Below are 23,847 nucleotides of genomic sequence, written 5' to 3'. Positions count from 1 at the left end.
GCCGGCCCGCGGGGAGGGGTAACGGCTGCGCGCAGGCGGAGGGCGCTCAGCGGGTCACGGGGCGGCTCGCAGCGCTCCGCAGGGGTGGGTTGGGCCCCTCGCCGCGGCCGCCGCCATCCCTGCGGCAGTGCCGGCCGGAGCCCGGCCGCGCTCACTCGCGCCGCCGCCCCCGCGCTCGCCCTTCCTCGGCCGCGGCGCCACCGAGCCCGCTGTCCTCCGGGGCACCGCCCACATCCCCCTTTCCGGAGCGATGATTGGGCAGCCGCCGAGATTCCTCACGGGCGATTGGCTCTGGGCGCGGTCAATCCGGGCGCCGAGGGCGGCCGCCCCTGGACGCGGCGCTGTGCAGTGCGGGGTTGGTTGAGCCGAGCAGCGCCGCTACCGCCGCGGCTGCCCCCGCGCAGCCCCGGGACCGAGGGGCGGGAGGGGCGCTGGAGTTCTCGCTCCCGACGAGGTTGCAACGGTCAGCGCCCGTGCCGGACACTGGGGCCGGCGCAGGGCCCTCGCCGCCGCATAGCTGCTCCCGGGGGGAAGCTGCGTCCTCCTGACGGTGCCGCCTCGGCCTCGGCGGCCGGGGCTGGCTGTGCTGTCCGCACCTGGGCGGGGTGCCCGAGGCCTGACGGCCACAGGTCCTGCCTGGCCTCCGCTGGGGCGAGAAGGGCTGAGGAGGGAGAGGCTTGGGAGGCGGAGGCGGGAGGGTCGCCTCAGGGCCCTCTGCGCCCTGCGGGGTCCAGCGCTGCCCCGGGGGCACAGCGCAGCTGTCAGCCCTGGGCTCCGAGCGGTGACAGTGGGAAACGCTGAATGTGTCCCATGCCTGGGTGAGTACGGCCTTGGAAGGGAAGGCTTCCCGTTCTCACAGGTGACTGCTCGCTGCAGGCAGGACTCTGCAGCCCCGTGAAGACATGGAGCGGGCGTTCCTCAGTGGATGCCATCGTGCCGTCATCGCACAACAGCCGACAGGATGCGACTGCAGGGCCACAGTGTCACTCCAGAGCCTGCATCCATCTGGCAGACCAGCAGCCAGGAGGGGCCTGTTCTGTGGGAAAGGGGAAGGACAGATTGGCTGTGGTCACAGCAACTTGTATGAAGTGAGTGAACACACGGTAGTCTTCCCCTCATGTGAGGTTTCCTTAAGGGAAAAAAAAAAAAGTGCTTTTATTGCCCTACTCTCAGCCGGATAAGATGATAATGTGAATAATTTAAGCCCTTTCTTCATTCATCACAAGGAGATCATAGTTAAAGAGCGAGGTTAGAAAACAGTATCTCCTACTGCTGCTTTAGGAATAGGAAGATCTTAGTGCTTGTAGTTTACAAGTGAGCTACCCAGAAGTGGGAGCTGTGAACCAAACCTAACAGGGAACCCAGACAGTTGGGACTTGCTCAGTGCCAGCTTCAGCCAGATGCTTCTTCATTCACAAAGTGAACTGCCTCGAGCAGTGGGCCACCAGTTGTAGTGGTGTGGATAAGCACTGGTGATAAGCATGTATTTCTTTATATATGGTGAATGCAGATTGTATAATGCATCGTAACAATGAAGTGGTTAGTAAGAAAGCCGATAAAATGTTTCCATTCACTGAATGGAAACAAACTAGTGTTAGTGGCAAGAGGTGGAGAGAGTTGTTTTTTGGTTTGGTTTGGGGGTTTTTTCAATACATTTTTTATTCAATTATAAAATGTAGTTATGAGTTCTGCTTACCTTTGAAAGGCACTTACAATTTCTCAGTTGGAAAATATTCTCCCGGAGCTACATATTTTTTCCAAAGCTGTCTTAAATGCCTTGCAAAGGTGACAGTTATTCTAGGATAGCCTGCTCCTCATACTTGTTCTTCTTATGCACTAAACAAATAATTTTTTCACATTCACTCCAAAGTAGGCAGTACTTTTCCTCCCAGATTATAATTGAGCGTAGATGAATGCCCTAACCAGCTCTTAGATGTAATGTGGTAAATGTAATGAGGGGGTCATGAATATGAATCCATTTGTAAAGAGTACTTTATTGTTCTCCCAATAACTGACATGTTGCCTGAGGTGTACAATTCTTCAGGAAAATTTTCTGATTCAATTAAAGAGAATGGAAGGCCTTAACAAACTTGTTTATCTGGTTTGTCTGTTTACCTGTTTATCATTGCAGGTCCAAGGGGCATAGTTTCTCTGATACCTTTGGAACTTCACAAGTTAAATCGTTATCTAATACAATCACACTGACATGCACATTATCATGGAAATCACATCAGTACAGGTCTTCTTAGCATACTGTAAGTCAGCATGCACACTGCAAGCTTTAAAAGAACAAATAGCCTTTCCCTTCATCATCAGTTAGTTATAGTGATCTGTTAGTTCCCAAATTACCATGCACTTTTCATAACTAGACAAAACCTGAATGGTTCGAATGAAAGTCAAGCAGGGAAAAAATTAAACTAAGACTGAGCCTTTTCAAAAGGAAAATCTGTTTCCACTTATGTGAAGGAGGTCTTTACAGAAAAGATCTAATCTTTTTTAACTCACTGCTCCAGAAATACACCAAGAGTGTCAAGGCTTTCTGTTCTACTATTTTTGGTTCAGAGATGATGGTAAATATAACAGATACCAGCATTTCCTCTCTCAGTGCAAACTGGCAGAATATCTTCAGCATACACCAAAAAAACCCCAACCAACCAACTCCAAAAAACCACCAGCACATTAAAATTTCTATGGAAATATGAAATCGAGGTACTCTAGCATTTGGGGTTTTGTTTTTTTTTTTTGATAGTACATGTAGTTAAGCTTAGATGCATTGTGTTGATTTGCCTTGGAAGAAGTTACCCTGAGCCAAAGTTACCCTGTCCTATGCCATTTATTCAGCTTGTACATTGTTAGTGGTAATTGACTGTCTCAATGTAAAAATGTGTCTCTTTTTGCAGCCTTTAATCAGCAGCTGTAAACCACTGCAAATGGGCACCTCTGTGTTTGTTCTGGAGATTTTTAAGTATCTCAGGTGGTGCAAAGTAAATCAGTAAAGCAAACTGTTCTGGTTTCAGCCAGGATAGAGTTAATTTTCTTTTTAGTAGCTGGTACAGTGCTGTATTTTGGATTTAATATGAGAATAATGTTGGCAACACACTGAGGTTTTAGTTGTTTTTAAGTTGTTCTTACTCTAAATCAAGGATGTTTCTGTTTCCAGTGCTCTGCCAGTGAGGAGGTGCACAAAAAGCTGGAGGGGAACATGGCCAGGACAGCTGACCCAAACTGTCCAAAGGGATATTCCATACCATAGAACATCATGCCCAGTATACAAATGGGGAAGGAGGTTCCAGTGGCTGCAGGGGGACAGGCTGGATATCGGTCAGCGAGTGGTGAGCGTCACTTTTTTGCCTTGCGTTTTGTTTCTCTCTCTGTATTTCATTAAAATTAGTAGTAGTGTCAAATTATTACTATCTTTTATATTCTGTTTCAATTATTAAATTGTTCCTATCTCAATCCACGGGGTTTACCTTTTTTTTCCACTTTTTTGCTTACTGGGGCAGAGGTGGGGGAGTGAGTGAGCAGCTGCATGGGTGGGACTTAGTTGCCAGCTGGGGTTAAACCACAACACAAACTGTCTTGTCTCAGTTCAAAACTAAATGTCTAACTTGGCTGTAAACTGCAAGGAGAAGAAAGGTACTGCACACTAGAACTCTGAAGTTAGAGAGGAGGGGGATTACTGTGAGAAATTACTCCAAATTCCAAAGGCTTACGTGACCGAACTTTATTATAACCACGTAGTTCCTATGGAAAGATGTGAACAAAAAAATTTAATGTGCTGGTATGTGCATGGCATATGCATGGGAATATGACTTGCTGAGAAGTTTGACTGTACGAAAAATAATCCCCAGTCCTGTAAAGATGTTCTTACATGTTTAATATAGCTTCAATATTTAATAATAATATTTTATCATTTTAAATATTATGCATAATTTATTAAGATTAAATATAGTAAGTATTAAATCACATATTGAGGCAATAAATAGAACTGGTCTGAATTTAAAAAAATATTGAAACAAGCTTGTATTACCAAAGTGACAGCAAACTATTTCTGGACACAACTAGAGATAGCTCTAGCTTTTATGATTTTTTATTTTAAAAAAGATCAGAGAATGAGAATATACTCACATACAAGCATCTAATATCTTTCTTGTTTGAAGAATTAGATCAGAATTTCCAGGATTGTCTCTAAATGGAACACAATTTTCTACTGCTTCCAACTTCTCTTTCCTTAGGTTTCATAAGGGATAGCAATGGAAAAATAAGTTTGCTTTCCTGGAAATCTTCTTTCTTGTAGGGTGAGGGAGATGTGAGAATTTTCATCAGTGGTTTTTGTCTGAAAGAAATGACCTAATGTTTCTTCAAGGAATCTTTAAAAATTAAAACCCACACCTTGACACAAATGTATGCACATGGCTGCTGATGGAGAAGGGTGATGATTAAAAATGTGCAAGACCACTTGAACTCTACAGTTATTTTCTTCAAATAAACATGTATGGGAGTAGATGACTCATCCTGCAAAGTACAGACTTATTGATTTCAAGCACTTCTATTGGAACTTCCTTGCCTGGACTTCAGGGGCTTGGGGTTATTTATTTATTTCTATATGAGTCAGAAGTTCTGAATAATATTTCTACTTAGTTGACCACAGAAGTGGAAGACAAAGCTCATAAAACTTTTTAGAGAGTCAGAAACCAAATTATTGTCAGGACAGAGAAGAGAGAAAAAGAAATAAAAAAATAAAAGGAGGATAGCAGGAAGCACAGATTTCATAGAGATGGTTAGTCAGTAAATGAACATCCACCAAGTTTTAGAATTTGTTGAAAACTGTAACTAAAAATTAATATATAAATGGAGATGGAAACTGTTCTCACTGAAGAATAGAAAAGTAAACATATTTCTAGCAGAAGTCAATGAGCAAAGGAAGTACTGATTAAAGACAAGAAAGCACTTACCAAGTTTTGTGGATGTTTAAACAGTTATCCAGTTCATAGCAAATGAAAAATCATAGACCTTGACACATCTAGTTCAGCCCTTTTTCCAAGGAAGGACCAACTGTCCCCACAACATTCCTGGCCAGTGTTTGTGAACCTGTTATAAAAGTTGTTTTGTTGATGGAAATCAAGCTTTTTCATGGACTGTTTTGCTATTCTCACTAAAAGAATTATTTCACCTGTTATTCTCCTCATATCCTATCACCAAAGGAATTTACTCCCTTCCTCTGTGCAACTACCTTTAAAATTACTTGAACGCTATTTTCACCTCTCACCATCAGTCTTCTCTGCACTAAGGAACTGAGTTCCTTCAGTCTTTTTTCACAAATCATGATTTCTAGACACAGTGTCAATAAGCAAGAAGTCACCACTGAAGGGACAGAGGGATCTTGGATCTTTTTAGAAGAGCTCTAAGAGCACTGAGTCTAGGTGATGGCTTTTGTCAATTTGAGAGCTTCAGGAGCTCTGCAAGTCTTTTTTTTTTTTTTCTTGGTAACTGTCTTTTTTTTTCTAAAAGAATCTCAAATTCCCTACAAGATGTCCTGAGTAATATTGTTCAGTTTAAATTATGTGCTAGAGAATGAAAAACAGCATCAACATCAGGTTTATAATAGCTGAGAATTGGGAGAGTTCCTGATTAGTATAGGAGGTCTCTTTACTGAGAAATGTGACAGTGTATATCTGACTACTTTGCTAGGGGAAGAAGGGTCAACTGGTAGTATAGTGCACCTAAGTATTGATGCTATGAGATATGGAATTAAAAAAGGAAATTTTAGCTCATTATGTAAGGGGAATTCTGTTGCCAGTCCTCATAATATGTGTATAATTCCATTCTGCAAAAAGCTTCCTGATAACTGGCTTGTAAGGGTAAGATTCATATTGAATAAGGTACAAGGGTGAAAAGGAAGATTGCTGCATGGATAAGGTTGTAAAAATGCATTCTAGTCTTTGGAAAAAAGTTACAGCCAAGATGGAAGTTTTAGGTTACCAAGCAATTTAAAATACAGGTTTACTTCCAGCTTTACTATAGACTACTGGTCTGATTTTAAGGTGAATTTCTGTGCCTTAGTTTTCCATTTGTAATGACTCACCATGAGTCAGGAGTGGATGACTCAGAGGTTGTGGACAGTACAGCTTCTATGGATTGAAATCAGAGCCAGCATGACAGGTAGCAACATGGAGTTTCCTGCAATACACAGTAGCCCAAAAGACTAGCCATACATGTGCAGTGCAGTTCATGCAGGTCTGCTAAAATTTCCTTTTTACTTGAGACTGGCTTCAGCATTCATGTTGTTATAACCTTTAAGCATCTGAAAAATGAAAATTGTAGTACTTCTTTTTCTGATTTGTTTGATCTGTGATGTTCTTCAGGTAATTAAATGAGCTACAGTTACAGCATTTGTATTTTTCATGCAACATAGTACAGCACTGTAATACAGTGTATAGCTGTAGTTGAAAAAACATATAACTGATTTAATTTTCAATAATTTTGTGTCATTCTAATGTCATTCAAACTGGGTTCTTTTAAATTATTGTCTATTGCCATTACTTCTTGCCTTTGAGTTTTGACATTTCCTCTGTCACTTCTGCAATTCCATAAGAATTTCAAATGTTCTGACTTAACATAAGTATCTCTATCTAACTAAAACAACCATAATAATCTAAATACCACTATATTTCCTTCCCTAAAAGTTCAGAAATGTAACTGAGACATGAATGTTCTGCAAAGACCCAGTTGTTTCTATTTGCTTAATAACTTTAGTCTCTCAGTATCTACCATGTGGTTCACAACTTTACAGAGGCCAAAAAAAGCAGATGGTCTGAATACCCTTGTTCTTGCTCCCTCCCCATTAACACATATCATGGGAATCTATTCCTGAATATGGACTCGTCCTCTGAAGCACTGACATGTTAAAGAAAGGCCGTATAGTACCTGCTTGCATCAGACTCACTGAGTGCCTCCAGCTTTAGTCCAGTACTCCAAAATCTCATATCATTAGTTATCATTTACATTAAATACATAATGAAATTAGAATCCATCCAAATATTAAAAAAAAATAATTTTTGGAAACTAGGTGTAAAATTAAACTTTGCAGCATGCGTCATCCCAACTAGTTATTTCATCACACTGATTTGTAACACATCTGTTCTTGCTTGTGGACTTTATGAATGTTACTAAATAGGTAAGTAATTGGCCAAACATGTATTAGATTTACCTCTTTCAGATCCAAAGCCACAGCACAGCAGTCTCCACTGTGAGCAGGAAAGCGTGTGATTTCTTTCTATACCGCTCAGTGATAGATGTCAGCCCCACATGTGCAGCCACTCTTGCAGAGTTACGAAATGCTGCTGTGTGGTCTTGGTGCCCAGGCTTCTCAGCATGTCTGTAAGAAAATGCATCATGGTTAATTATAGATTGCCATAAAACAGAACTAATTTCTGAATAATTCAGCTTTTGATATTAACTTTGCATCTGAAACCATTTTCCAATATGAGATGGAACAAAATATAAAGGCAGCATTGACCTCTAGTTGCATTAAGATTGGATTTAGGTAATTTCCTAAAATAAGGCATTCTTGAGCTTCCATTAGCTCTGTGAATGACCTCTAATCTCTTTAACACAAATTAAAAAAAAAAAGCTTCTTACTCTGTATTGTTTAAAAAACCTACATAAAGCAGCAGTGCCATCTCCTGCCTGCTTGCTTTCATGAATGCAAATACTCGATTTGTATTGCAAAGCAACCACAGGGAAGGTGGATTTTTCTGCTGGTAGGTAACTAAGGCAATAACATTTTCTAATACTTAGGGACAACATACATCTGCAGTTCCATAGATGCGGGCAGTTTTCACAAGTGAACTTTTTCTGAACATAGAAAAGAACTTCAGTCATTTGTCCAAGATTTCTAAAATATCACATCCCAGCCAGAACAGTAGCTCAAAATGTGTACACTTCTGTACTTGTGCTGTACACAAGGAATACATTATACCTGTTAAATATGCTTCTATAGAGTTATCTGTACATAAATATACATTTTTGAACAGATCTAACGTATTCCCTTGGGGTTTGCACAAGTACAGCAAGTCCAAAGCATGAATGATTCATGTGCAGAGGAATAATTCAATGCAGTTGGGGTATATTTGATTGTATGCAAGCATTTGTGTGGTCCAACTGCAGTAAATCCAACAGGTCCCAGATATATCACATGTGCTCTGAATCAATAGCACATAAGCAAGTTAGAAAGCTGGAAGTCCTATTTCAAATACTTTCTTTTAAAAGGTGAAGTTATGGTAAATTACATTTTTCTGAACAAAAGTTGCCAGCAAAAGGCACACTGGGCCTTTATGGCTCCAGGGACTTCTTCCCCACATCAAGGAAGCAGGTCTGTATGTTTGCCATGCAGTACTGGACAATGCATTGTTGGATGGAGCTTGTAGGAAACATTAGATATAGTTTGATTGTATCAGAAAAACTGAAAAGGGGGAGAATTTCACTGTATGACTTTATCCTGTTGGAATATGTCCTTGGGGATTTTCACCACATGGGCACAACAGAATGTTGCTGACAATTATAAGCCTCCTTCTTCCATGCAGTGATATATAAAATGGCTTCTGCCAAATGAACAAGATTTAATTGGTTTTTAATTTTTAGAATATTGTAGCTAGATACTCCAGTCTCTGCTTTACACCAGACTTTGACAGAGTGAGTGGCACTGATAGCTGATCTTTCACCTTTCCCCAGTAGTAAGTGTGATAATACTGCTGCCTGCAGAGGGGTGTCTACCTTTACATGAGACCCTAAACGAGGTGAGCAGGTGTATTCCCAGAATACAGAGTCAGAATTACAGTATTATCAGGGTATTGTTTTACTGCTTATCATTAGCTGGGAGAGGACAGTTTATGCTTCTGAGAATATTCATAAACATTACAATGCTTGGTGCAGGTCCCTTGCAGTCAGCTGTGCTCACCGAACTCCCTCTGCTGTGCCGATGTGTTATAGACCCTATGGGCCAAACCTGGTACTGCTTAGTGATTCAGTTCTGGGACTGACATCACCATTAACTTGATCAAGCATTGCTGCAGACTCAGCTTGTTGCCACTACTGTTGCCAGTTCAACCCAGCCACGTCCATCCCATAAATTCCTATGTGTTGGGCTCAGAAATGCTTTTGCATTTGATTCTGGCTTGGAATAAATAGAGCTAGATAAGAGTCTAGGAACAGAGGTTTCTACTAGATTGTTCTTGAACCTGGAAAGCTTCCCAAACCAGAATCTACTGTGAGTCATACAGGATGATCCAATTGCTCTTGGTTACTTGAATTCCTTTCTTGCACACAGTTGCATTCAATACACAAGAGGATGGACAATTCCATCTAAAGCAACAAAATATGGAATGATGGGTAAGGCATTTAATACTGAATGTAAATGATGATTCCCTAAGATAGATCTTCCCTTCCCACAGAATCACAAAGTTTCATTATTCTCATTTTCTCTCTTTTGAAGGTATATTTATTGTTAAGAACAAGTTAAGAACTATTGAAGACATTAACAGGTACTGAAGAACAGTCTCTGTCACTGTTTACCTCCGGAGGGGTAAAAAGGTAAAAGAAGTTCCTATAAAACATTTTGTTGATGAGATCTCAGTCCACACTCAGTTAATTGGCCTGTTTTGCAGGATTTAACCTGGTGGCATAAGAACCCTGAAATAAATCTCTTAGCTACGATTAGAGATGAAAGACAGATTAGCATGGGCAGGAGAGTTGAACTCTTTTTCCCCGTCTCCATTGGTGAGTCAGTGTGAAGACAGGACAACCAGAGACATCAGGAAATCAGTATTTCCATCATCCTCAGGATGTCTGATTCAGGTATTTTCTTCCTTGTATTCATGAAGTTACCAGTTTCAAGTTCCTATTCAGTCCTCTGAAGCAGGTTAGTAGTTTCTTTTACAGTGTCACAAATAGCAATGTGTGTTTACCTAAAATGGCAGATTTTAGCAAAATCAGTAAAATAAGATGTGATTTGTTTATGGCAAAATTTAAGCCAAATTTCTTTGGAAAATTTTTATCTAATAAGTAAATGTTATTAACAAGTAAATAGCTGTGCTATGTCATGTTCTGTGTAGTTAGGGGAATTTGATAGCAAAGGAATAGGTAGGTAGCATCTTGGAAGCAAAAGGCTACTGTATGGTGATGGAAGCTGTGTTTAAAGTGAGTTAGACAAGAAAAGCTTGAGAACAATATTGATATTGGGGAGAAATTTACACATTTATTTGGCTTCTTCTGTTGAAAGAAATATTTCTCCTTTATAGAATAAAATCCAGTTTGCTCTCCCATAGCCAGGGGAAAAAATGCCTGTGTGTATATGATTCATAACTCTGGAGTGGCTTCTCTGCAAAAGTTTCTAAGAATTTTGACAGAGGTGTTAATTCCACTGAACTGCTGGGAGTGGTTTTGGTTTTACAGTAACCTGCTGCCAAACACAAGAAGAGATACATGTTGCAGAGCAAGACTGACACTTTTAGCTGATAATTGCACTTCAGTTCTTTCATCTGGAAGAACTTTCTTCCTGGTGCTCAAAAAATGCTACTACACAGCTGTATGAGTGTCACAAAACGTCTTATGCAATAAATTTATTCAACACTTCATTAAACAGTTAGGGAAAGAAAAATGTTATGGTGTATTTACAAAATTCATTATGATGGGAAGAGAGTCTTCTCATTATCTGAAATTAATTCAGTAAACTGTTAGCATAGGTAAAAATAACCTCAAGATAAATATCCATGTAGAAGTTGGGAATACAGGAATGGAATGGGTAACTAGTTCTTCTGTCCCAGACTCAACGCACTCAGAGTTTCATGAGCAGCAGAGTGTGTCCCAGAGATCCTTTGTGCAATCCCAGGTATATCAGTGACAGCCAGGATCAGTCAACAAGTGGTCACTGCATACGAAAACCAGTCATTCTGCCCCCTTCCTCTGGCACTAGAGCTCATATGATCTTATGCTGCTGGAGGACTGTGGGGTGGGTACCTCTGTTAGATGAATATGAATATTTCATGAAATCTGGTCTTACAACAATACTAAAATTACACCAAGGAATCTGGAAAAACCATATGAGAATTACTGGAGGCAAGGAATTACTAGGAGAGTTTCTCTTGAACAGAATTTTTTTTTTTTTTTTTAATTTTAGGCATCTGAAAATGGGGGAGGGAGCTACATCAGAATAGCTACGTGAGAGTGAAATGTACCCCTGTTTATGGAATTCAGCTTCAAATTTCTCTATGGTTAGAATATGACAGAAAGTCTCAAATTAAAAAGCTTCCCAGCTTGCAGTAATGAACAGCTAAAACTTTCCCCTAAAGGAGGATAATGGTCTGCTAAACTCAGGTTTACACTTGAGCCTCAGTCTCCCCTTCTGCCACAGGGACCCTCCCTGAGCTTGGACAAGCTGGTGCCTTCTCTGAAGTAATCATGGCCCCAAGCCTGCCAAAGCTCAAGGGGCATTTGGACAGTGCTCTCAGATACCTGGGTGGATTGTTGAGGTGTCCTGTGCAGAGCCAGGAGTGTGACTCGATGATCCAGCTTGGGTCCCTTACAACTTAGGATGTTCTGTGATTCTGTGAAATTTACAGCTTCCAAAATCAACAATGGCTCTTGAGCAGATGAATTTTAATTAAAGGTAAAACTGTTTACAACTTTCTGAAATGTTAAAGCAAAATATGTTTGGCAAGTAGGGTGTTTTCAGTGACATGTAACTATGTGTGTGCCTAACAATTGAGACACATCTTGCAAGTACATACATATATTTCTTAGAAGCCAACAGTGCGTGATGTATTCATTCATATATGCTGGCCATGGCACATGAACTGCATAGCAGCAGTCAGGGAATTTCAAAACAGATTCTCTCTGTTGTGAGCTCTGAGACCTGAGTATCAGGGGCAAATAAACCTATTAGCAGCTGTCATCTACAGCTATTTAAGGTCAAGTCACGAACTGCTTAACTGGTGAAGCAATCAAAGATACTGTCTCCAGGCTTATCGGGCAGGCTGTCAGCTGAATTCATATGGCGGCTTAATTCTGTGCCAGCAGAGCATGTTCAAATAAGGTCTGAAAGATACTGTAGAAGAATGGTGTGAAGAAAGTGTTATAGTTTTATAAATTACTATTCTCTGGACTTGTTTGCACAGAGGTGTCTCTCATTGACATGATTATCACACTGTGATCACAATCAACATTCATCCCATTCCATGTGGGAATGACATTTAGGATTCTGACTGGAATATGAGGGGCTCAGAAAGAAAACTAGTCTATGATCGGTGGTAGGAGGGTTGGATTAAGGTGTGAGTGTCACAGTTCTCAAGACAAAGAGAAAGAACAAGAACTTCAGCTGGAGGAGCAGAGGTTAAGACAGTAATGGAGATTCCCTGAAGATGAAATAGGCCTTATTTAATATATCATGCTATTCCAAGAACTGTTTTTTAATAAGAACTTCCAGAAAGAAAGGGGGGGATCTATCAGATAGAGAAAAAATAGAACATCCTACACTGATTTTTTTCTTAAGGTGTGAAGAATGTTCTGCTTTTTTTTGTAGGGTGATTTGTAATTTCACATAAAAATGGTAGTGCTTTATGCCAGATGAAATGGAAAAATGCAGTGGAGGATGTTCACCAAAAATATATTCAGGTCATAACACTTAAAAGTTAATAAAATTTTGATAATATTTTCCAGAAAACCAGCACAGTCATTGATCGTTTAACTATTTGTATAACATTCTGTCTCTGTTGATAACTGCAGTAATTTTCCCCCTGCACTGTATATGTAGGGATAATACTTGCTTTTTGCTAGCAAAATCCCATTTTACTGCACATAATAAATGAAATTACTAAAACTACTCATGGGATACTGTGTTTCTGGTGTTACTTTCGCATTTTTTTCTATAGGGAAACAAGGCTTATGTGATTGTGCTGTATATATTTGTGTTTGTCCTGCTTATTCAACTTTTTAACACAATCCTGGCCATAATACAGTAATCTAAGAATAATAAATACCTGTAATTGTCAAGAAAATACAGGCAACAAGTTCAAGGGAAAAAACACTGTGAGTGTTCTGGAAGGAAAGCCAGCAGCCCAGCTCACTTCTAGACATCAGAAGGCCTGCACAGAAAATTGCCCTTGACAAAAATCCACAGAAATCTAGAGTCATTGGTTGTACTGTTCACTTGTTTTCAATTGCTCTAGTTGGTCCTTAGAATTTCTTTTTTTTTTTTTTTTAAGTGTATGAAATTTAAGCAATAAATTTCACTGGGACACTCCCTGGGCAGGACTGCGAGTGCGTGAGGCTGCACAGGAAGTTCTCTGGTCTCTATAAATATCTGGTCAAACAGACAGTAATCTCTCTCTCTCTCTCCTTCAGATTGCTACTGCATGCCTTGGACACATGCCCGTAATCAGCTTACGAGCTTCCCTTGACCTACGCTTCTTTTCCTAATGCTGATCTGACTATGGCTGTCCTCAAAGTAAAATTCACCAAAACTAAGAGGGACAAACTGGCCCAGATCTTATGGATACTCAACTGGGTTTCTGTAGTGAGCGGGATCATTCTCTTCAGTCTTGGCCTCTTTCTGAAAATAGAGATCAAGAAGCGCAATGAAGTGATGGCAAAAGGGGACATTAACTCTGTCCCCAACATGCTGATCTCTGTGGGGGTCATAGCATGTATCATCAACTTTCTGGGTGGAAAAATCTGCTATGACTGCTCAGATGCCAACAAGTTCTCTCGATGGAAACTTGTTATGCTGCCATATATCGTATGTACCTTCTGTTTTACCTTCTGCATCCTGGTGGGTGCTCTCATGTGCTACACCATGAAGAATGAGCTGGAGGAGTCTCTCTACCTGGGACTGAGGGATGCTATTAAGTTCTATAAAGACACAGACATTCCTGGACGATGTTTCTTAAAGAAAACAGTGGATTTGTTACAAATTGGATTCCACTGCTGTGGAAACAATGGCTTTAGAGACTGGTTTGAAATTCAGTGGGTATCTGCTCGTTATCTGAATATGGCTTCTAAGGAGGTTCAAGAGTAAGTATTTACTAGTCATAACAAAAAATTCTAGGAGAAAAATTCATTCAAGAAGGCAAAGTCTTTTTACTGGACCTTTGTATCTTAATCAAAAAAACTGCAGAATGACCACATTACTTGCAAAATACGCTACCTACATGCACAATCAAAAGCTGCCTTTTGCTAACCTCTTAGGGATGCTAAGCAAAGCAAAGATGTATCTTTCCTTTTTTTAATGTGGTGAGTTAGCTACCTCGAAAATTTAATTTCACTTACAGTGAGCTGATAATGGAAAGAAAAAAAGGATTGTTCTGTCAATACATTGCACGGTCAATCCTAAACACTGAAAGAACTTTCTCCTTCAAGGTATTAGATTCTGCAAAGCCAAGTTCAAATCTGTATCTTCACATGTGAGAAAGTGCCAAACAGCACGTACACTGAATAAAAAAGGAGAAAAAGCCTTTTTTTTTTTGGTGGTAGTGCTTCACATGATGTAGCAACTGTGGAATTATATGTTCAAAAAGAAGAGTCTGGTAATACTTACAGATGATAGAAAAAGTAACAATTAAAATTTATGTAAGAAGACAATTTAGTATGTAATAATTCTTCTAAAGCTGAAAAAAGTCCTCACTGACAAGAGTGTAGTAGCTTTGTGTTCCTTGGAAAGACAAACACAAAGAGTTTGACTGGCATTTGTCAAGCGCTTTGTTTTTTTGAACTCAAAAATAGGTGATAATAAAGGCAGAGTAAGGGAGGCCAAAGATCTTATTTTATCAGAATTTGCAACTTGAAACTGCTATCATAGCAAAGTGTATATATACAGAGTTGCAAATATGCCAGAGTGCAGGACCTAGGAGAATACAGATAAGAGGTTATCAGCGTGCATAAGACAGTTGTCTCTGGAAATAAAGCAAGATTTACAAGTGTTCTCAAGAGAGAAGTTAGGAAGTATCACATAGAACAGACTGACCTCGAGACTTTTTCAATCCTGGTTCCCCACTGAAAAGTGACATGACAACAAACAACTGAAGAGTAGTATTTATTGTGAGGTTCAAAAGTAAAATATACTGCCTTTTATTTCTGTGAGGCATGCAGAAACAGTAATGTTTTATCCAGGGTCTTAACTAAACTGTTTTCTTCTGCAGGGTCACCTGTGCTCTGCAAATTTTTTTGAGAATACACTGTCAGTTAATTTTTGTCCCACTTTGGCAGAAGGTGACAGTGAAATGTGTGTGAGAGAAGTAATTTCAGAACTTTTTTTGCTGTGTATAAATTGGTTAATTTCATCTGGATTGCCAGAATGCAAGTTGGTGCTGTATAACCACATTATACCATGATTTCTAAAAGTCTGGCAGTGAAACATTTAATTAATGTGAAATCATTGGAAGCAAAGCCCAGCTGGTAATGTTCAGAAAGGATGGAGAAGGAATCAAACTGTTTTTTGGTTTCAACCTGTACTGTATGTCGGTTTGTAGATTAAGAAGCAAAGCAGCTGAGAACTGACATACTGTCCACTTACCTGTAACCTCTGTAAAACTGAACTTTTCACCTTTCCTCATGACCCTCTTCCCTCCCCTCTCTCCTATAGCTCCACTGCCAACACCTCAATGTGACAAGGCATGGAGACAGACAATGGGAATGGTCGGAAGATGAGGCAGGTTACAGCAGTACAATCCTGTTATTGCTTTTGTTAGGTGAAAGTCATCTTTTTTTTCAGTCTTAAAAGTAAATTTTTGCTTGACAATACCATAACAACTTTGAATTGCAACAACAAACAGCAGTGAATGCCTCACACACTCAGCTCAGTCGCTGAGGTCTTACCTTCTAACAGTACCAACATTCTTTAATTTGCCACTGAGAGAGAAAACACAATCACAGGAGGACATAACCCAAGTCTGGAAACTGATGCTGTTGGCATTAGAAAGATTCCCCTTTATAACATATGGCAGGAAGAATAATAAAAAAAAAGTTGAATTGATGCTTGGGATCAAAAGAAAAGATTAAGACCCAGTTTAAGAGATTGTATTTTATCCATTTTAGATGCTGTACCGTATCTGGGTCATTAAACATACATAAAGCCCTGAAATACAAAGGGCATTTTCCTGAAGCAGATACAAGCTTCCCTTTCATAATGTGCCAGTCTTCCTCTCCTCCCTCTGAGTCTTCTTTTCTCCTCCAGCATTCAAGTTTTCCATTTTGTGCCTCTCTGGCTCCGTTCCTTATTTCCCTTTCAGCACATGGTTTTGCCTGTGCCCATGACACGGCTCACACACTTCAATATAGTTTCAGTGCATTATTTGGGTTCTTTGCATTGGTTTCATTCTGCTGCCATTACCAGAAATGTGATAGCCACAAAGTGAAGAGCTACACTTAAAAATGGAGAGGAATTCATGCCTATCCCACTCCTAGGTGGGAAATGGCAGATGCACTCTCTGACTTATTTGGAAAGATCTTTGAGAAAGATGGTTTTGAGAGTACCTTAAACAAAACAAAACACACACCATCACCCACATAAAAAAGAGAAAAAGGATGAGGAGAAACAAAGGAAAAAAGAGGGGAGGAAAAAAAAGGAGGGGGTAAAAAAAAAGGAAAAATTGAGGAAAGAAGAAAAATGGAGGGGGGGGAGGGAAAGGAGGTTGTATGTAGCAGGCTCACAGCAATAAAATAAAGGCAATTATCTTGCCATCAAAGCACTGCCACAAATACTGAGCTTCCTAGAAGCTTATGTTACATTTGAAAGTACTTCTCTTTAACTAGAAGTCATTGTGTGGACTTCTGTTTCCAAGCAGTATCCTTGTGCTGAAAATACTAAAGACTTCATGCTAAAGAGAAGGTAATACAAGGAAAACAGATATCACAGATTCATTTAACTGTCCCAGAAAATCATGATTAATCCAAGACTGTGTTCTCTTCCAATCCCATTTCCATTTCTTTTCTTATTCCTATTTTATCTTTCCTCTTTCTCCACATGTTTTCCTCCTGATCTTATGGGGGAGGGAAAGGAATAATTTTTAGCAATCAATACTATTTTTAAAGTTACAAAAAGTATAGTTTCAAGAAGCAGAAACTTGCTTGTGAATTAGTTTCAGAATATGTGCTAAACTAGCCATTGCAATGGGTACAGTGATGAGAGGCCAGCAGACAATTTCCAGTGGTTCTCCTGGTATGCAAAGTTATTCTTGTATTAGGTTCTCTCACAAGGAATGACTGAATTGAAAATCCATGCAGAAGTAGTGAAACAGGACTTGCAGGGACATAACTTCCATTAGAGTTCCACCAAGCTAAACAGCTTCAGAAATTGTCTTTAGTATTTTCAGCACAAGATACCTAAAAAGGCAACATCTCCATGAACACTGAACTCATGTCTTGTGGCACAGTACCACAAATCAGGTGAGATGCTTATACTTAAATGCAGACCATTAAAAATTCCATTTTCCTGTAGTAAGCAACTTTTCCACTTGAAAATATATCCCCATTTTCCTTTTCTTACATTGGAGATGCCTACGTTCCAGCAGACTTGCATTACTTCTTTTGCTAAAATCACAGGCACCGCCTGCTGCTGATGTGACTTTTGTAATTTCTGTCCTGCTGCAGCCGTCTAAAGAGCAATGTTGATGGGAAGTTCCTGGTGGATGGAGTACCCTTCAGCTGCTGCAACCCCAGCTCCCCACGGCCCTGCATCCAGTACCAGCTGACCAACAACAGTGCTCACTACAACTATGATTTTCTGACGGAGGAGCTCAACATCTGGGTGAAGGGGTGCCGAGAGGCCCTGCTGGATTACTACACCACTATTATGCGATCGATTGGCATTGCAGCATTGCTTATTTGGTTGTTTGAGGTAAGTCTCACAAAAATGGTCTGTGTCAGATTAATCAGAGTCTTGGAAACAAATATGGTGTAACATTAAAAGTGTCTCAGCAACCAAAGTCCACAGGCGCTTCAGGAATGTTGCAGGACTTCCTTTAGTACAGGACTTTCCCAAAGTCCATAAAGCAGAAGCAAATTTCATTGAATTTGAGGACTATCAGGAATTACGTATATCATTCTGTATTTTTACAGAGCTTTTTCAATAGAATACAACATATTTTCTTCACTGAAGCACTACTGGATCAGATACAAGACAATATATGCACTCACACAACTGCAAGGAAATTACATGAGAAGGTCTGGGGGTAGTTTTAACTCAGTTTTAGCAAAGAATATACAAAATGCGAGCAGGTCTTTGGCTTAATAGAAAAATTTTGTTTATAGTTAAAATTGAGCATAAGTATTAATATCTCAAAGCCTCCTTTTTACATTATATATTCACCATATAAACCGTACTTGCAAATATTGCACTGATTATGCTGCTGATAATGCAATCAAAATAAGCACATCACAGGGAAGCATACACCCCTGGAAAGGTGCAGTCTTCCTGCTAATGTCTGTTAAGAGAGTTGTCTGGATGTTGTCATCCACAAGTAAAGGACCCCCTAGTGGCACAGGCTACAACAGAGTTTTCTCGTCTTTTTAATAAGTTTTAGTTTTCTGATTACTGCTCCATTACAAAAATATTAGGACTGTAATTAAAATAGTTCACAGTCCTCAAGCAGTGCTTGGTGGTGGTGCCAGAAATAACAGGCCTTTAGCAGCATGTGAAAAAAACCTGAGAATTGGCTCTCTGTGCTCCCTTAAATATTGACAATCTGGGCACACTGATCTCGATTGTGACAGAAACTATGACAGCAGGGCTTTTTCCAAAACTTATACTTGAGCCTCTGCTATAGGCTATCCTTTTTAATTTTCATACCTTGGCATGTAGGATACATATGGCTTACATATGAATGATTAAACCTCCTTGGAGGAACTATTGATTTAATCAAGGTCAGTGGGAAAAAAAATCCATGGAAATTAACATAGCACTTTTTTTTCCCCAGTGGCTGATGGTTCCACTAATTGATCATCCATTCTACATCAATTAGTTGCAGTCTCTGAGGCTGCAGGGTTCCTGAGTAATTCTAGGTATTTTTATGCTAGTAACATGCAAGGGGGATTGTTACCTGAAGAACGAAGAGAGAATCAATCCATCTCTCCCTTGTATTTTTCTTTCTAAAAAAATGCAATTAACTGGGAAAGTGGTTAGATATATTGCTCAGACAGAGTTTGTCTGCTTTACTCAATACTAGTTATGAGGCCTGTAAATACACAAGTCAGAAAGCTGACTTAGTGGCAGGATTGAGGCTGTGATTTCAACTTGCTGTTTAACCCCTAACTATTTCTTACAGCTCTGTGTACTTATTGGTGTTCGGTACCTACAAACAGCCATGAAGAATGTCCTTCTGCTCGGAGATCTGGAGGGTGAATCAGATGGTTGGTTACTAGAAAATAGTTTTGTGGAAACTGCCAAATACAACATCAGTATCATTAAGAACCTCGGCAAAGCCAACCAGATCTCCACTGTATCAGGCATGAATGACCCTAACATTAATGTTCAAAACACAGACTGTGGCAAAACCAATGTTTCAACAAAATCTATCCCTGCAGCTAGGTAGGCAAACCTTTGAAGGAATGACATCACAAGTTTAGCTTTGCTGTATTACAGTACTACAGTTACCAGATTTTTCACTGGTGGGGTAAAAAAGGAAAAAAAAAAGAAGACAATTGAACAAACCACAGACTGGTGACAGCTCCAAAACTGCTGATACTTCTTTGCATGGATGCATTTTTACTTGTGAAATCCCTGATTTTCAACACCGCACAAAACTTTTGGAATTTTTCCCACTTTTTCTCTTTACCTACAGAATTCTATCATGGTCTGAACATGCCAGAGTAATCACTATGCACAAGCAAATGTTCCAGAGAGGATGAGTCTACATCTACTAACATACACATTAGTCTAATATGTACCAAAGTTTGTCCTTACTGTCATTACACCTACAGAAATCCCAGCAATGGAAATTCCCAAAGAAATTATTACACTTGATAAGAAGATTCTTTACAAAAAAGAGAAAAACTGAAATGAAAGCTCTGTTAGTCCAAGATAGGAGAGGGGAACTTTTAGCTGAAATGTACCTACATTGCAGCCCTTCTAACAGAACCTACTAGCTAGGTGAAACTGAAGGCAATGAAAGTTACTGTAATGTATTTCATTTATATCTCCCAAAAAGTCTGAAGTATGTCTTCATTTTTCCCCCTCCATAGTCTAGGCAAAGCCAGCTGCCACACCTCCCTGTAAGTCAAAGGGTACTGCTGAAAGGAGTTCTCTGCTTAAGGAACTGACAGCTCCTGCAAGGATATTTGGAATTCCAAGTAGCATGTGATAGCCCTAGTTTAAAAACAAGTAGATACTTCCCCTAAAACAAACACTGATGATGCTAGATGCTTACAAGCTCCTCATTTCAAAAGTACTTAACACATTGATGCAGGGGCAGGAAGATAAGGGACTATGTAAAATCAATGAAGGCAAAGTCAGACTGACAGCTCTCCCATCACACTCCTAGAACAGAGCTCAGGAACTTTATTAATGCTTGGAGTGAAAGCCTTCAATGCCCAAGACACTTGTAGTTACATTAGTTATGACACTAATTCATCATTAGTAGTAAGGAGGAAAAACATATCGATACAAAATAGAGGTTAAAAGACAAAATAAAGTATTTTACTTGTCACTGCTGTGAGTGCATTCTTTGTGGATAGTCAAGTAAAAGAAGATATATCACTGGGATATTCAAAGCAGAACTATTCCCGCTTTTGAAATTGTGAAGAAGTAACAGTAAAAATTCCTTTACCTAACAACTGTTGTATTCTGTAACACTAGACAATGCAAGGATTATACCGTAAGGATATATTGTAAATAAATTGTGGAATGTAATGATCTGTAGTGCAATTCAAGCAGGCTATATGCATGACCATAATTTCAAATGCAACTGCTTCACTGCTTAACATTTGAGGCCTATACTTAAGTATGTTAAAATTCCTTCAAAGAACTAGGTTTGTAAGCTGAGACTACCTTCCACAAGAGCCATTAACTCTTCCCTTTGCATTGCATTTACCTATGTGTCTGTATTTCTAGTCTTCATTGCAATCACTTTGCCCAGTGTGGAATTAAAAATTAACTGGTGCATAATTCCCTCAGCCACTTCCGAGAGCCAAAAATACTTACCAGCTGCTCTATAATTAGCTGATACAGACTGGAAAAGAATTAGTACAGTTTCCTTGAGAGATCAAGGAAAAGAACAGTCATATACTGCAAATTAATCAGATTTCCCAATAGCATATGGGTTTTTTTTAAATGCAGTATATTTTTCTTCAGGTAAGTATGCAAAGTGTCATGTGTCAGTCAATAGCAGTCACTTCCTCAAAACAATTCTAGTTGATCTACATTTGGAAAAACAGATCTCAATAACCAAAAGCTGTAAGATAATAAGAAATAATTCAGAGAAAAACAGAAATAACTCCTTTAGAGTTTTTTTAATTAGGAAAAAATTGAATCAAGAGATCTAAGAATATGCAAATTCTAAAAAATAAAATGCTTTCAACAATTAAAAAAGAGAGGAATGGTTCAGCGTGATGAAAATGGTTGTAAATCAGGATATCAGAGCATAAAGAAAGAAAATCTTACTTTGTATTTTAGGAAACATTTCCATATTTCCTAATGGCAAAACACATTTAACTGTAGAAACAGATGACAACTGACATTTTGCACCACTTAAAAATCTCTTGGTCAAGTCTTAACTTGCAGAATTACAAGAACAGTGAACTTACTCCTTTGATAACTTTCTTGTTGACGGATTTGTCAAGACAGATTTGGAAGGAAGAGTGAACGGATCATCCAGCCTGAGCATCTCTTCAAAGACACAGAAATGTCAAGCAGTATTTGATGTAAAACATTATCATGAAGAACAGAGGTGTAAGTGTCCAGCTACACATCTTCCCTGGCCCCCACACAAGCTCATTTCCTTGCATATGAAGAAAACACATTTTACTCTAAAAGACTAGTTAGCATTTAGCAAGTTAACCTTCTCTCTCAGCCAACTGCCAGAAACTGCAGCAGTGGAATGTGGTTGCTTTTGAAATTAACTGAGTTTCAGAATACATTTCACAACAGTCCTTGTCTGGCCTATTACCAGTGATTACTTAAGTCATTAAATTGTTGATTCCTATCCTGTCTAGGCATTCAGAGTCTCCATCAATATAGACACATTACAAAAAGATGATAGCTCATTTCACAGTAATCAGGATAAAATTTACTTTTCTTAACAAATGCTTTCTTCTTTGCTTTGTATTTATTGGTTTCCCCAGAATTTGGAAGTGCACCTTGATATATATCCAGCTTCCTTTACAGCACCTGTCACAATAGTTGGGATTTCCTGCAGTATTTAACATCACAGCCACTGGATCAAGACAACAAGCTCAGGCAGCAGCACTGACTCCACCTTAATTCTCTGTAATTGTTAAAGACAAAGATGGCATTAGCGAGCCAAGCCTTTAAGCCAGGGCATATGCTCAGATACAGAAATAAATACAACTTGAGGGACACTTCTTATCCTACTTATTATTAATGCTTAATCCAGTCAGAATTAATAACAATACAGCAACTTCCAGAGTAAGGCACTCATCTATGCATAAAACTATTTTCTTTATCAAGTTCTTAATTATAACAAAATAAGATAAACACTGTAATGTTCAGTTTCTGGTGAAGGCACTATGATAGCTTCTATAGAAATTGCAATTACAATACTCTAAAGCTTTCTGATTACCACTGAAAACACTCTACATTGATCGTAAAGAAAAAATAATTAGCAAGAAATATAAAAATGTAGCACATTTAGGGTTTTGTTAAAATGAACACTGAACACAGCTCAAGCAGGAACTCTGGTACATTGGGATGAGCTCTCTCTGAGCTCTAGGCCTGCATCTCAACGCTTGTACCCACCTCAAAAGGGCAACATTACACTTTAGGCACACTTAAGAAGGAGGAAACAAAAGGTTCTGCAGTCTACTGAAAAAGATTAACCACGGCTCTTCACAAACATAGCAAGGACTCAAAACAACCATAAAATCCACAGCCCCCACTTTGTGCTTCACAGCATTTTGCTGCAGCTTATTCACTCAAGCATGAAGCCCAAAAACCTTCTAAAATTAAGTCTGATGGACTGTAAGTTGTTTTACACTGATCTCACGAGCAACAGTCACAAGGAAATAAAAGAAAACTCTCAGGTCCCATTTTAATGTTTCATGTTTAACTTTACACCTCATCTCCTCTTATTACTACATGAAATCATGTATATAGTCCCTTGGAATTTCAGCTCACTCTCCTTCAAGGCACATTTCCTTTACATTCAGTACGGTCGAAAGCAAAGCTGTGTAAGTTTAGAGAAATGTAGCTAGGATTAGGAATAACTAGATTTGAGAGACTTCTATAGGAGTGGATTTTCATTATTAGCCATTTTTTTTCTGTATCAACCCTCAAATTTAGCCTACCTGCAAAATACTCATGAAAACTAACAAAGAGATTTGTGCCACAGAAATGAAACAACTTCCATTTTTTAAAAAAGTATCTTTGAAGATCTTGTTAAGTAATAGGTTAGAAGAATCTAAGTAACAAACTTAAATGTTGTATCATGAATCTGACTAGTTTACAATGGAGATTATTCAGTGATATTGGCTAGAAAATAAAGTGTATTTCAACCATAAAGCAAAGCACATGATGGCCAAAATTCCTCTATATTTTTTGTACACTAAGATTTTTACTAAGCAAGAAATAGTGCTGTGGCTTTTTTCTTTTTTTTCCTAATTAACAGGATTCTTGTTCTAATATTC

The 23,847-nt window shown here is 39.2% G+C and overlaps 1 protein-coding gene across 6 annotated transcripts; it reads left to right on the top strand.

Annotated features, from left to right (window-relative positions):
- The first annotated feature begins 36 nt into the window (after positions 1 to 36).
- LOC127472970 (photoreceptor outer segment membrane glycoprotein 2) lies at positions 37 to 22,267 on the top strand. Of its 6 annotated transcripts, none has more exons than XM_051791981.1 (8): positions 37 to 84; positions 877 to 1,088; positions 3,161 to 3,332; positions 9,494 to 9,591; positions 9,666 to 9,919; positions 13,399 to 14,067; positions 17,641 to 17,887; positions 19,314 to 22,267. In XM_051791981.1, exons 6-8 carry the CDS (start codon positions 13,487 to 13,489, stop codon positions 19,578 to 19,580), a joined length of 1,095 nt encoding a protein of 364 aa, XP_051647941.1. In that variant the 5' UTR covers positions 37 to 84; positions 877 to 1,088; positions 3,161 to 3,332; positions 9,494 to 9,591; positions 9,666 to 9,919; positions 13,399 to 13,486; the 3' UTR covers positions 19,581 to 22,267. The 6 variants fall into 6 exon arrangements, with proteins under 6 accessions (XP_051647941.1, XP_051647937.1, XP_051647940.1 ...); XM_051791977.1 differs by lacking the exon at positions 37 to 84 and adding an exon at positions 2,132 to 2,255 and having other exon boundaries at positions 648 to 1,088; XM_051791980.1 differs by lacking the exons at positions 37 to 84; positions 877 to 1,088 and adding an exon at positions 648 to 818.
- Positions 22,268 to 23,847: the final 1,580 nt, after the last annotated feature.

This window comes from Manacus candei, unplaced genomic scaffold (assembly GCF_025592945.1).
Source record: "Manacus candei isolate 608988 ecotype Guabito, Panama unplaced genomic scaffold, ASM2559294v1 h1tg000033l, whole genome shotgun sequence".
Taxonomy (NCBI): Eukaryota; Metazoa; Chordata; class Aves; order Passeriformes; family Pipridae; genus Manacus; species Manacus candei.
This window is presented reverse-complemented; position numbering and strand designations above follow the sequence as displayed.